General features: G+C 42.7%; 2 protein-coding genes across 3 annotated transcripts; both read right to left on the bottom strand.

The window, feature by feature from the left end:
- Window positions 1-4,724: 4,724 nt before the first annotated feature.
- On the bottom strand, window positions 4,725-12,860 carry LOC115915111 (molybdopterin synthase catalytic subunit). Of its 2 annotated transcripts, XM_030968177.1 has the most exons (8): window positions 12,774-12,860; window positions 12,335-12,456; window positions 9,710-9,856; window positions 9,535-9,610; window positions 8,486-8,621; window positions 7,472-7,625; window positions 5,951-6,074; window positions 4,725-4,834 (listed from the first exon to the last, which is right to left on the bottom strand). In XM_030968177.1, the coding sequence occupies exons 5-8, from the start codon at window positions 8,604-8,606 to the stop codon at window positions 4,766-4,768; spliced, it is 468 nt and encodes a 155-aa protein (XP_030824037.1). In that variant the 5' UTR covers window positions 8,607-8,621; window positions 9,535-9,610; window positions 9,710-9,856; window positions 12,335-12,456; window positions 12,774-12,860; the 3' UTR covers window positions 4,725-4,765. The 2 variants fall into 2 exon arrangements, with proteins under 2 accessions (XP_030824037.1, XP_030824038.1); XM_030968178.1 differs by lacking the exons at window positions 9,710-9,856; window positions 12,335-12,456; window positions 12,774-12,860 and adding an exon at window positions 9,143-9,208 and having other exon boundaries at window positions 9,535-9,604.
- LOC115915112 (molybdopterin synthase sulfur carrier subunit-like) lies at window positions 4,812-12,882 on the bottom strand. Its single transcript, XM_030968179.1, has 8 exons — window positions 12,774-12,882; window positions 12,335-12,456; window positions 9,710-9,856; window positions 9,535-9,610; window positions 8,486-8,621; window positions 7,472-7,625; window positions 5,951-6,074; window positions 4,812-4,834 (listed from the first exon to the last, which is right to left on the bottom strand). The coding sequence occupies exons 1-3, from the start codon at window positions 12,783-12,785 to the stop codon at window positions 9,730-9,732; spliced, it is 261 nt and encodes an 86-aa protein (XP_030824039.1). The 5' UTR covers window positions 12,786-12,882; the 3' UTR covers window positions 4,812-4,834; window positions 5,951-6,074; window positions 7,472-7,625; window positions 8,486-8,621; window positions 9,535-9,610; window positions 9,710-9,729.
- Window positions 12,883-14,657: the final 1,775 nt, after the last annotated feature.

Raw genomic sequence — 14,657 nt, 5'->3', positions numbered from 1 at the left:
AGACTAAAAAAATGAAGGTATGAAAATGCATCTCAAAATCTATAGCTAATTACCTCAAATTTTTATTGCCTGTGAAAGTAAATGAAGTGTACATTTTCATAGCTTTAGAAAAGCTGAGTCCTACATTTTAAGTGAACCTTTCTGTTCTCAGTTAATCAGTCAATTATTTGTATGCAATCACAGGTTTTTAAAATGTACTTGCCTCTTAAAATAGTCAAAATGGAACTTTTATAGAAATAATTGCTATAAAGATAGATCAGGGTGCTAATTTTTGGTAAGTTGATACAATCAAACTTTATGGTGTGTTTGTTTTTCAAAAAACTGGCCTAAGGCACTCAAAGAAACTGGTAATTTATAGTCATCAATCTATTCTGAACTCTTTTCAGTCACCTCCACAGGACAGTTAATTGTACTTAATGGCACTTAATGCTCAAGATTATTTTTCACAGCATTTTAAAAGGGAAAGGGCAGCACTGTCTGCTTTAACATACAATTTGTTAATAATTAGATTTAGCAGTTCTTTTTAATGCTTCTGAAGCAACAAATGAATGTGCTACTCTATAAAACTACAACTTAGTTAGAACAGCTGTGCATAAAGTGAGCAGAGAGAAAGGCCAAAAATCTAGTTCAAAGTTGAGCATCTAAAGGCTTCATTCCTGAGTGCAGCAGTGCCACTTTCACCAGCAACAGCCAAAGCAAGGGCCTGTATTTGCCAGCATGGGCAGCACCTGAGCAGGCCAGGAGCTGCTCCTGCTCAGCCATCTCTTGGCTGCCATCTCCTGGGAAGGCCCCTTATAAAACAACCCCTTCCTCCCCTGCCCCGGTATTCCATGACAATCCATCAGCTGCTGTTTTCACCATATGCATCAGGCTGAGCTTCTCTTGAGAACAAAGCATAATGCCAAAATCAGGAAAGGAAACTCTTAAAATCAATCAGTGCTGGTATATGGATGTTCGGCCAGACAAAGGGGTGGATCAGTGTATTCAAATTTTGCCAGCCAAGACTAAAGCATCTTTTCAGAAGGACAAATTATCGCTCTGAAGACATGCACTTCCACAGACAGCCCTCATCTGGCAGATCTCTACAGGAATCACATGGTGACCCTCTGGATCTGCAGCATTTGTGTCTGGGAACATTGCTCTATGTACCAGAGCCACCAACTCAACGCAGCTGGTCTCATGGAGAGGTGGGATTAGCCTTCACTCTGGACAAGGAAGAGAAACAGCTGGACTCATCCCAGAAAGCTGGGTCTTCCTTGTAGACAGACAAATCCGCAGCTGTCTATCATCCCACTCAACGGACCTCACCATAACACAGAGTAGCCCTCATCCAGCACTGTAGTTCTGCATGTGTGGACAGCAAGAATTGCAACCACATCTTTTCCTAACACACATTGCGACACTGCTGGGATTCATCCCCTGGCCTGGCAATTTGGAAATGCTTCACGGTCACTTCAGATACAGCTTCAGCATTTATCTTAGAACACAGTAATCTGCCCTCTTATGATAATACTGGCCTAGCAGAGAGGGTAGCCCTACAGAGGGAGGCAGAACACTGAGTTCAGAGCATGAACTTAAATTTCAGTGAGATACATTTTACCTCTAATTAGCACACCATCCCTCCCAGAAACATTTCCATTTCGCTTTTACATGCCAGTTGAAGAACCCAAAGTTACACAAGACTGATATATCATTGTTCCAGAACAAAGCAGTACTTGCCTCATGCACAGCTAGGGACAAAAAATGACATTTCATTGTCTTTACCACGGCAGCATACACACATTGTAACACTCAGCTGTGACTCAGTACAACATCTCTTCCATTCATTGTTCCTGGTCACTGTGGGGAAGTACACAATTATTCTCTCTTCTTTTCTGCACCCTCTTTCCCAGCTGCATTGCTGATGGGGAAGGTGCACTTAAGGTCACCCTGGAAAAATCTTCCAGGAGACTGCAGTGCTAGAAAGGCACTAAAGACACTACTGCAACTCAGGAATTGCCCCTGATCATGGGGTCTCAAATAGAATTTAACAATGGTAACTAAGATATACCATTGATTTTCTGTATCAGACCACAACACTAGTATGGAACCACTGCATAAGTTTTACTAAAATATCCACTGAAAAACAAGATTTATTTTTGTGAAATTAATACACTAATTAGTTGCATAGTAACAGCAAACATAAACATGGAAAAATGAACACCAAGTATGAAAAAGTTCATGTATTTCTTTCTCTTCTAAAGTGAAAAATAATTATTTCACAAAGCAAGTGATTGTGCTCAGTATTCTGTACAATTCCCCAGAAAAATTACATTCAAACAGCAGAGGGCTTCTCTCCAACCTCCAAAAAAACCAAAAACTCAGTCTTGTACTTCACCAGCTCTGCCTAGATAATACGGTGCACATGGTTTGTAGAGTGTGTATCTGTAAACATGCAAGAAGCAGCTGCTGTCCTGCAGATGAAGGACTGACTTCCACTGAGGAAAGCACATCAGTAATTTAATAAGCACAGTTTAACGATGTTTCTGCCTGAAGCTGTATGTTTCCTTACAATTTACTTAATTCAGATACAGTAACTAAGTATTAAAAGTGATTAAATCCCTGGGAGAAAAAAAAAGATCATCACCTACTTTCCCCATTTTGTGCAGCTAGAAGTTGTTAGTAGATTTTTGCAGACACAATAAAATACAATATACAGCTGAGGCTCCACTAGTGTGTGATGTAATGATTACAGAATCAAAGACTGGTTTGTGTTGGAAGGGACCTTACAGATCATCAAGTTGTAACCATCCTGATAGAGGCTGGGACACCTTCCACTAGACCAGGTTACTCAGAGCTCCATCCAGCCTGACCTTGAACCTTTCCAGGGATGGGGTATCCACAGCTTATCTGGGCTTACCTGTGCCAGTGCCTCACCACCCTCACAGTAAAGAATTTCTTCCTAATTTCTTCCTATTATCTGATCTAAGCCTACCCTCAGTTCAGCTTAAAGCCATTCCCCCTTGTCCTATCACTACTTGTTGTGAAAATTCCCCCTCCAAACTTATTGTAAGCACTGTTTAGGTACTGAAAGTTGATGTAAGGTTTCTCTGGAGCCTTCTGCAAGCTGAAAAACCCCAGCTCTCAGCCTGTCTTCATAGAAGAGGTGTTCTAGTCCTCTGATGAACCTAGTGGTCCTCCTCTGGACTCATTCCAACAAAACTTCTTGCACTGGGGGCTCCAGAACCAGATGCAGTGTTCCAGTGGGGTCTCATGAGGGCACAGCAGAGGAACAGAATCAAACCCTGTGACCTGCTGGCCCCGCTGGTTTTGATGCAGCCCAGGACAGAGCCAGATTTCTGCACATTGCCAGCTCATACTGAGCTTTTTGTTCACAAATACCCTCAAGTGCTTCTCCCCAGTGTTAGTCTTGATCCATTCTCCCTCCAGCTTGTACTTGTGATTGGGATTGCCCTGACTCAGGAGTATGACCTTGCACCTGGATTATAAGTAACTATATATGATGTAGGAATGTACATATGAGCAATGGAGCAAATAATTTCGCATTACCTTATTTTCCTTCGCTTGTATCTACCTTGTCTACACTGATAATGACGACTAGGTAACACTGCCTCCCAGCATTAGCAGAAATGCCACACACAATGGGACTTTGAACCCTTAGCATCTAAATACTACCATGGCACAGTAGAAAAACAAATAAAATTACCTTGCTCAGACAAATAACCCAATATTTCCAGTGAAACACAGGCACGTTACGTCAGTTCATTTAACTAGTTTTCAAAACAGTAACAAGAGAAAAACTGTAATAAGATTAAATCTGAAATGTGAATATAAATACATATATGAATTGCAGTAAGTTCAATAAACTCCCTTTTCTTTGAAAAACTATTCCATTTGATGACTTTTAATCCCCACACATATTAAGTCAAATTACTGAACATAATTACACTATAGTTGTGTATTTGTAATAATAGCTGCTTTGGGTTTTTCTTCCTGCAACACCACACAACTACACAACCACACAACCAAAAAGTCACCTTCAAATTTTGTCTAGACATCATTAAGTAGTTAGAGATTGGCATGTTATTGCTAAGGCAATTCTTTTTGCTGGTAGAGCTTTAACTTTGTATCAATATCTATCCATATTTTTTTAATTCAATGGACTCGTAGTATCAGCTGCACAGAAAAAGTCTTTCTGTGAGACAGAGCTACTGGAACATAAGCACTACTAAAAAGTTAATAACTCTGGGGTATAGTTTGTATTTTCTCCTCTGTCTGCAATAAAATAGTTCATCTACTTCAAGTAGCTTTCATGTTACAAGAATGTCAAAATAGCATAAAGTTTGCAAACTATGTCTGCAGTCATTTAAAATTAAACCTCTCTGAACTTTAAGATTGAAAAAAAATGCAATTGTCCTGTGGTGACCTGCCATGCAGCCAGAGAACACAGACTAGCAAAGCAGAAAGACTACTAGCATTAGAGCAGTATTTATCACAGAGTAGTCTAAACCTTGCAACAAAGAATTTTAGGGAAGGTTCTTTTAAAAACTGACTCCATGTGGAAAATGCACAAAAAGGCAATTCCAAAGGAGAGTCAAGACACCTAAAACCCCTAATTAATCCTCATTCATTTCACTCAGTCCAAACTAAATTACTGAAATTGAAACATCCGTTAGAACCATTTAGAAACAGAGATTCTCTGTAAAAACTCAAAGGTAAATATGTTCATTAGGAAGAGTAGCACTTTATTTTCAAAAGAGTACAATTATTTTTCTGAATTTGCCCAAAAGCATTCCTTGTTTTCTTTCCAAGAATATTCATCCTCATAAATCTCCTGTAATATAAACAAAGAATGGGAAATGTTGTGAGTCTGCTCCATACAGCTACAAACCAGGCCAAACAACTCAATAGCCATCCCACTATCATTTACTGATCACATCAGGACTGCACAGCACTTGGCTGACAAGCAGAAGAGAGGGCAGCACCCTTAGAACATACAGACATGGCTGAACCCCAGGCTAATCCCCACTGAATTTAAAAGGGCCCACCTAAGCTAAAGTCAATTCAATGAAGATATCTAGAAGAAATCATGTAATAGCTGTAGAGTACACAGCAGTCATGCTGCTACATTAACCTACTGTACCGTCATTTTAAGACAAAAATGTAGAAGTAACAAAATGTCAGTATTAAAATAAAAATTACATTAATACACTAAATGCACTACTAATAGATCTTAAGAACAGACTGGATTACCCAACAGCAGTCCAGTCCTAAGCAGCAAATTCTGAGTCCCTGATTATTTATTCTGAGAGAACCTCCATCTCCTCAAGGAGGTATCAGAAAAGTGAAGTAATATATGTGGAATATCACTGTTAACCACATACCAAGTTCTGCCAGGGAGAAGAGGCAGATATAATGCTCATTACTTGCATGCAACACTGAAGTTATATAATGAAGCTCTTTCTAGATTTGGGCTGGTTTCTCCACTCACTGTTGTATGCCTATTCTAGCTTTGGGACTTCTGCTCATTGCGTGCTGCTGCTTAGTGCTTTGTGCTTTCTCGTGGCCACAGCAATGAGGGGCAAACAGACAGGAAAGAAATGCTCCTGTTACTTCCAAACTGCAATGCTATACAAAGCAAAGCTGACCCAAATTCTTCCACAAGCCTCTGCAGAACTGAGTTTTGCTACTCAAAAGAGGACAGCTCAGGCCTCGTTTGCTTTCACCCTAGGATGGCTTAAAATAAACAGGAGCTAGATGGAACAGCTCCAGGAGAACCTTCCAGGTGCTCTACCTTCCACAAATGGGCCTGGCTGCAATAGAGCAAAGTCACTGGTGCTAGACACTGACAACCCATCAGGAGCAGCTGCTACTGCCTGGAACGCTGCTAAGGCAGCCCAGATGTCTAAGACTGGCACAGGCCTAAATTTGATTTTGTCCCCAAACATACCTTTTTCCATATAGGGACAGATGCTTTTAAGGTATTGATGCAGTACATTACAGCTTCAAGGGACTCTGCTCTGTGCGGCGAGGAGACTGCAATAATTACACTTGCTTCAGTTATTGGAACCACACTAGGGAGAGAAGAGGAACAACAGCAGCTTTAGCTAACACTTAACATCAAGAGCACCCAAAAGTTGTAGCCATGTCACGTCAGTATTCTGGCCACATGCTCTCCTGACTCATTCATACTGAGCAAGTGTCAAACCACATCCAAAAGATTATACACTTTTTAAAAGAAAGAAAACCACAACCAAAATCAGTACCAGATGTTAGAATTCCACACTCTAGAATAAATAAACCCACCAGACATAGGCTTTTTTCTTCCATTCTTTCTTTTTTTAAAATTATGCCTATGGAATTAAGAGGGGGAAATTGTTAACTTGTAACAATGCATAGGAAACTCACTGGAAGCTGGCTTAATAATGAACAATAACAAGTTAGAACAGCCAGTTCTTACCTAAAAACCTAAGAAATCATCTCAGTTTGCATAAGAATTTGTGAAAGAAGAAATTAATTGCCCCACACTATGCAGATTTTGCAATTAAACCAAACTTTTGATGAATTTTGATTTTAGATTCTCAAGTTTCCTACTTGGTGTGCTGTGTAAAACTTAAGAGAAGCACAAGGTTCTGTGTTTCTCCTTGCAGTTGTACCATTCCCAAAATCTGCCTGCCAATCCTCCCTCTATAGTAAGACTCCTTCAACCCAGTCTGTAGGAAGAAATCTCAGCCTAAATGCTTTGACCTGCCCTCATGACAGCCACCCTCTCGGTGGACTATAGAGGAAATCTAGAGAAACTACCCCTCAGGCCTTTTATCTTAGTTACCCTTTGCAATCACATCCCAAATTCCTTCAGGATTTCTGCAAATCCTCCTAGTTTTAGCAAGAAATCTTCTCTGAACTGGGAAGGCCCAAGAGTACGTCAGACACTAGTATTCCACGTTTTGAACCAAAAGGAAAATGCTTATCCAAGACTCAAGGAACAACAGGAGGCTCTCTCACAAGCATGGCTGGCAATTACCATGCCCCACAGACTAAGCGTCCAGACTTTTTGTAACATAAATAGACTAAAATCTGATAATAAGAACATTCTGCAGCCCCTCAACAGGAGAGAGAAGAAAAAAATAAAGTGCTGCCAACTTCACACCTTTAAAAAATAAAGAACAAAATAAACCAATAGCCTCCCCTTCCCTGGAGTGAAATATCTCCCCACTTTCAAAATATCACATCAGCATCAAAAATCCTTCCAAGCTAAGTGTGGACTCCAGTAAACCCTACCAATAAACACATTTTTGAACATGAAATTTTTGAAACTTAGCTCCAGAGCAAGAGCTTGATCCTGCAGCCAGCTTTGCTGCACTATTGTTTCTAAACACTCCTGTGGGTTCTGCAACTATGTAAGCACAGCCATGCAGCAGACAAGAACTGATATTCCAGTTGCAGAAGAATGGGGTCTGGACATACATACCCAAGCCTGTGGTGCACTGCAATATGTTTGACTGAAGGCCATTTCTGTCTAACATCTCTGCAGATTTTCTTTATTTCAGTCTCTGCCATTGAAGTATATGCTTCATATTCCAAGTGAATCACTTTTTTTCCTTCAAAATTATTTCTTGTAGTACCTAAACAAAAATGATTTATCAACTAAAAGCACTGGGTAAATGAATACATATTGTATCTTTATAATACACATTATACACTACATTAATACAGACTAAAAACCCAGGATCTCTTGCTATAGTCAAGGTCAGCATTGTGTAAATATATACAACTTCCCTAATCATGGCTGCATAATGAGATTATTTGAACAAGATAAATCTTTACTATAAAAGGGAGAATTTAGTTTACACATTACACAGATCTGCAGCCCACAATGCCCAAGGCTGGGACATCTTCTGTGGTAACTGGTAAGGTTATATAAGGTTATAACGGCATTTGCCCACGTAATTTTTAAATTCCCAGTATTTAGGAGCCTAGTAGCACTAAGGTTTAAGCACATAGCAGTTACATATGTGTGCCATGTACATTAAGCACTATACAGAGCTATCAGCCCGACCTTCACCAGCCCACTGGTAGAATAGTACTCCACTTTTAACCAAGACCTGAGTTACAGCACCTCACATACAGGCATGGACATGTGGCTGTCATAGCCACAATAGTCCATTTCCCACCCTGAACAAGTTGTATCCCAGGGGACAGGAGAACAACTCCCAGGCGGTTCTCTACTCCAGAGCTACTGCTCTGTTTAGTCCTATGATAGCCATATCAGCCAGAAAGCTCCACACCACTTTAGCCCATGGCAGCTATTTAAGAGCTGCCATGGTCTCGCTTTAATAATTCAGAACTTGTTTTCTAAACATAATGGGTTCAGACCAGGAACTGATTTATTTGAGAACTACAAGTCTGGGATGTGGACAATCTAAGTTACATTTATTAGACTAGTAACATGTCTAGTGACTTAGCTCACAGATATTAAACTCACCAATGAACAGAGACACTGCCCCACAGTATGGTGAAACAACCAGCTCTGACACTTCATCTACAGAGAGCTTTTCAGACTTGAGCTTGATAAAATCTTTTGGCACATCTTCGTTTTCTTCCATAGCACAATAGAAAAACTGAAACCAAACAGACTCTGTTGTTGTTCCTGAAGATACTAGCATCAGCCAACTGCTTTTTATCCAGTGCTCATGCTACAGTTTATGCACAACACAGGCACTATCTATTTGCCCAAGAGATTAGTCTACATGGGAAATTCACTTCTCAGTAGCCTCACTGAAAGAATATTAACTGCAAATAAAATTACTTGGTTTTATTGCATACATATTTCTTTCTGATAGGAAAGTCTAGTACAGTGGGATGAAACTATAATTAGTCCAAGGCCCTGGTTTAACAGTACATTCAACCAGCACAGACCAGCGTGTAGTGCTGGTAAATCTGTGGTGATATTGTCAGTCCCTCCTATTTATCTCATCAAATCAAACAGTTTAAAACAGATTTCTGAAAAACATGGATTAGAGTTCTAAATCTAAAGTTGAGTATGCTCTCCAGGACATTCAGAACCTTATACTATCAGTCTGTTACAGACACACAGAAGACACTTCTAACTTATCTGAGTAGAAGCCAGTCATCAGATCACCTAAGAATGAGATGTAATTTGATCAGCAGCAATGGAACAAGCTGCAGTGAATAGATGAACTGGCACCTGAAAGCAAGCACAGAAATGAAGCTATTCTAACAACACCTTTTTAACAGCAACAAACTAACAAAATTTCTAACCAGCAGTCAATTATTTTTACTTTATTATCTTTTCTGTTAAAAAATGGCAGGAAATTTTTCATTATTATCTTGTTTAAGCAAGCTAAGTTTCCACTAGTAGGAAGAAACAACCAGGAAAGAGTAACAAGACCTAAAACCCAGATTCAAAGCAATGCCTAACCTCTCTGGCAATTGTCTTTCATTTACTGCATACATGTTAATCATTTACTGGCGCACTGGCCTATAGTTTCTTCTCAGCACAACTGCACTCACCAGATGGAAACACAGGTTGGGTTTTCTCAAAAGAGTACTGGGGTGGAGGGAGAGAATTGCAATCACATCTTCAGACCTAAACAAGAAAAGGTTCTTGTAATGTCACACAGAATTCACGAGGTATTTTAGCACAGGATTACACTCCCCAGGAGACTAGACAGTAAGTGATACCTACCTAACAGAACCTGGGCAGGTTCAGCCTCCACTAATTGGTGGGATGATGGCAACCTCGTCTCCAGGCTGCAGGACCAGGAGCTGATCTCCAAGAAGCACGTACTCCTGCCGAACAGCAAACACCACTTGATCCCGGATGAGAGCAAGCCTGAGGGGGATTGGAAAGAGCACAAATAGGTTTCCAAACAGTGTTTGCATTTAACCAGGAGATTTCATTAAATACAAACTGGTGCTCAGTATAGGGCAGCTGAGGTAAAAACCACTGAGACTTACACAACTTCACTTCCAAGACACAGTCAAAAATACAAAAAACACACACCTCCTAATCTTGGATTTTCTTGTAATGGCTAAAAAGAAATTAGATCAGTATAATTTTCAGAAATCAGGAATTGGATTTGTCATAGGCCTATGTTAGAACAAACCAATCCATATCAGACCTACTTCAGAAGCTTACAATAAAAAAGTTGGTAACTCAAGAGGCAGCAACTATCCAGTTTGAGATTAGAAGGAAATACTGTCTTGATGCAGTCTGGCAGGACTGGACCAATTTTCTTATGCATCAAGAAGCATTGTGGTATGCTGTTCAAGAGATATGAAGATTCAGTAGTCAGAGAGTTGCTCTTGTGCGTGCTCAGACTTTGTGAGGCTTTGGGTCTTTTGTACTTACAGGTCTGAAACCTGCTATTGATAAGGAGTGGCCACAGAACTAAGAGAGCAAATGTGATGTGTCTTCTGGCAGATCTTCTACATATTTTTTATTTGAGATATTGCTGTGAGAGTCCATAGCTCTGGATATCATGAGGCAGGGAATCATTCCTATGACTAAGTACAATTCCATAGCAAGCATGACGGCCATAGCAGTAAGACAGGAGAAAAAAGAATTGCATTTTACTTCAGATGACACAGGCATGATAACAGTTCTTCTTTGAGACTACAAAATCTGGTATAACCAGCTCAGCTGTATTGCCTAGAAACAAGTAAGCTGACCAAAAGAGTACAAGTAAAAATCATCTTGTTTCCTACCAGCTAGATAGACAAAAAGTAGTCAAGGCACAGGCCGAGCAAAACACAGTAGCACTGATTCAGAGAACAGACTGAAGGGAGGGATTGTATGAAAGCAAAGCAAGCCGCTGAAGAACTGTGCACTACCATAAAACTGAAGTGCCCATTAGAAGGACGGGCTCTAATTAAAGTCCCTTGCAAGCTAATTAGTTGGGGAAAATGTGTCAAACAGAAAAGCACTGTCAAGTACGCTCAAGCTGCAATTTGAATATCCATTAGCAATGTGAATAGAAGTCTGTGGTCAATGCCCTACAATTATATTGAGTTTTTCCAGAAAATTCTACTGCCCCAAGTCATCATTCATAAAAGGACAAAGTTGACAAATTACAGCAAAATGACCAACGGTGCTGCTGCTTCTGACATAGACGAAAAGGCTGCAAACTAAAATATACGCATTCCCTACTGCCTCTAGCACCCAAACATACTTTATTTCAATTCTCTGTGAGGAAAAGGTCCCTGGTCCAGTGTTTTGTGAAGAGTTTCTCACTGGGAAACAGATACCAATGTTGAATAGTTCATTTTTTTTCACAGTGTTTGAGAGCATTTTACTAAAGAAAGATTTGGACATCTAAGTTAAAGTTATGGAAATCTCAGAGCACTGAGCACTAAATCCTGAGGACCTCTTTTATACTTTTTTTACCTCCTTCTATCTCTCCAAAATGGTGTTGGCATCTTTGTCCATCAAACTTGTTCTTGACAGGACTGAGCACCTTCCCTCAGCTTTAAAAAGAGCGGACATTTCTATTAACACCCCCAAGAGCACCAATGCTGGTGAGACCCTTACAGCATACACAGTACTTTCTCAGGACCAGACTCCTTATGAAATGCAAACAGCAGTGTTTCAGAGCATTGAAGTGGCTGACCATATTTGCTGCGTCAGGGCTGAGTGGCTGGAAACCTGTGGGGGCTTCAGTTCCCTTCCTGACCTGCCTTGCAGAGTGTGCCATAGGCTCACACCAATGGCTCACAGTACAGTTAATCACAGAATCAATTACGTTTGAAAAGCACTCTGTGACCATGGCACAAAGTCCAATCTTTCCTTAAAAACCTTCAAGGACAGTGACTCCACCACGTCCCTGGGCAACCCATTCCAATGTCTTTGCATCCTTTCAACGAAGAATTCCTTCCTAATGCCTAACCTAAGCAACTGGAAACATCCACATATTATCATTTATTTCTTATAAATGGTAATATTTACTGGCTGCGCTTGATCCCTCCTTGCAACATCTCACCTTCTACACAGACTGAAAACATGGTAGTTTTCAGGTTACCATACCACAGCCCTCCTGGACAATGGACCATGTGTACTCTCAGGCCCAGCTTGGGGTACATCTCCTGCACCTGGGCTTTCCGTGTGTATACAAAAAGCTACAGCACTTCCAACTGTGCAAAACACAAAACATTTAGTGTTTAGGATTACCAAAAGAAGGTAACACCATTGGCTTTGTGCTGTTGAAGTACTGCTATGTGTTCCAGCCCAATGCCAAACACCAAATTTGCATTACAAAATTTTTTTAAAAAATCCACATTTCTGTGTGCACCTCAAGGGTAACTTGCTGCATACCTGGGATGGACCTTGACGATCTCCTCCCAGAGCTGCAGAGAGGTGATCTCCCGCGGCACCGAGAGGGTCTCGCAGCGCAGCCCCGCCAGCTCCGCGCTCCGGGCGAAATACAGCACCGAGACCTGCCCGGGGAACAGACAGCGCTCAGGGCCGCAGGCCTGCCCAGAACACCGCTCCCCAATACCAGCACACAACCGGACACAACCGGAACCAGAGCGCCAAGATCTCGATGCCGATCGCCTCAGCCGCGTCCCTCCTGCCCCGGCTGTCAGGACAGCGGGGGAAAGGAGGAGAGGGCGGCGGGCGGTGAGTGACCGCGGATCCGCGCCCTGCGCCCGCCGCCCAGGCCGCTCCCGCTGCCCATCGGGGCCAGGGGCAGCGGGAGCCCTGTCGCCCTGCCCGGCACTGGCCGAGCCTCCGGCCGGCTGGTGGCACCTACCTGGCAGCGCATGGAGCCGCCGTCCCGGGGCGATCTGCCCTCCGCCGCGGGCCCACGGCGGCGCCTGCGCCGGGGCGAGAGGCACCGGGCCCGGACCGCCCCCTGCGGCCTGGCCGGGAGCGCCGCGGGCCCGGTCCCCCTGTCGGGCCGGGCGCTGCCGGTTCCTTGCTCTCACGGATGGTGGCGAAGGTGGGAGATGCCGGGGCTTTGCCCCAAAACTCAGGGTACAGTGTTGGGGGCGGCACTTTACAAGCCGGATTTTCAGGGGTACTCGCAGCCCCGCGCGCACCGGGATTGCAGATGTTCGCAAACATTACGCGTCCACAGCCTGACGTGTTAAACGTGTACTAAATGCTACTAAAGGTAGAGTTTGCGTGTAAAAGCCACGGATCCGTTTCACTGCTGACACAGGATTTCAGGGTTAGGGCCTGTTTCACCTCCGGCTGCAGTAACTGAGCATGGAAGGAGAGAGCAGAGTAGGAGAGCGCCGGCTCTCACCGGGCAGGGGAGAGGGACACGGGGTGTGTAAAAGTGCTGCCGAGAAAGCCACAGCAGTTGTTCCACACGGCACAGCTGTGTGCCAAAACTACTCCTTGTGGGTGGCCAGGATTATTTCTGTAGTGTTTGACTGGTGACACTCGTAAGCAGTAATGGAGGAGCTCCTCCGGGCAGACAAACCAGGGGCAAGTCCACAGCCATTAGCAGTGTGCAGAAAATCATACTGCCAATGCCCAGGGTCCACAATGAGACAGAGGAAGTCCTGCAAAAACAAACTCTACTGAAAACTAGGGAGATCCCACTGGGGCATAACCATCTAGGATCTCTCCAGTTTTTAGGAGACACAGCCTCCATCTATTCTAAGCACCCTCCTGCTTTTCCCATAGGGTGAGGTACTACGAGGATACAACCTTTCAGAGATCCACATACTACATATGTCCCCTCCAGCATGTACCCCCACACCCATTCTTCCAGAACCTGACTGGTTCTTTCAGATTATCTAGTTGTTGGTAAAGGCATGCACACCCATTTCTCTTATCATCAGTGCCATAGAGTTTATGGGCAGTAATTGTGATTTGGGCTGGTGGTCACTGAATTGTTAAGGTTGGAAAAGGCTTCCAAGATCATTGAGTCCAGTTGTTGCCCCAGCACCACTGTGTTCACCACTAGTTCATATCCCTGGGTGCCATATCCACAGGTTTTTTTAACCCTTCCAAAGCCAGTTATTCTACCACTTTCCTAATCAGCCTGTTCCGATGCCTGATCACCCTTTCAGTGAATTGTTCTTTATATGCAAACTAAATCTCCCCTGGTGCAACTTGAGGCTGTCTGCTCTTGTTGTGTTGCTTGTTACTTGGGAGAAGAGGCTGACCCCCACCTGGCCACAGCCTCCTTTCAGGCAGTGGTAGAGAGTGATGAGGTCACCCCTGAGCCTCCTTTTCTCCAGGATAAACACCCCCAGCTCCCTCAGCTGCTCCTCACAGGACTTGGGCTCCAGACCCTGCCCCAGCTGTGTTGCCCTTCTCTAGACAAGAACATCAGTCCTTCCTGGATGCAACACTGTCGGTAAAAAAAAAACAAAAAACCAACCAAACAAACAAACAAAAAACCAACAAACCAACAAACAAAAAAAACCAAAAACCACCACCAACAAAAAAAAAAAATCTAAGAACCTCAAAGCACTCAAGATGGCTGAGAAAGCAAGCAGAGTTTTCTGCGTAATGATTCTTGCCTCTGAGTTACAAAAACAATGAAAGTTAAAGTGATTACATTTTCCAAAAAGGGTGTGATAGAAATACAATCATTTCTGCAGAGCAATTGTATTGCACCACTTGTTCAGTACATCGTGTCTTAATCCTCTGCTGCGAGGAGCAAATAAGTTACTTT

This window comes from Camarhynchus parvulus, chromosome Z (genome assembly GCF_901933205.1).
Source record: "Camarhynchus parvulus chromosome Z, STF_HiC, whole genome shotgun sequence".
Lineage (NCBI taxonomy): Eukaryota > Metazoa > Chordata > Aves > Passeriformes > Thraupidae > Camarhynchus > Camarhynchus parvulus.
The sequence above is the reverse complement of the archived record's forward strand: the minus strand, read 5'-3'. Positions and strand labels throughout refer to the sequence as shown.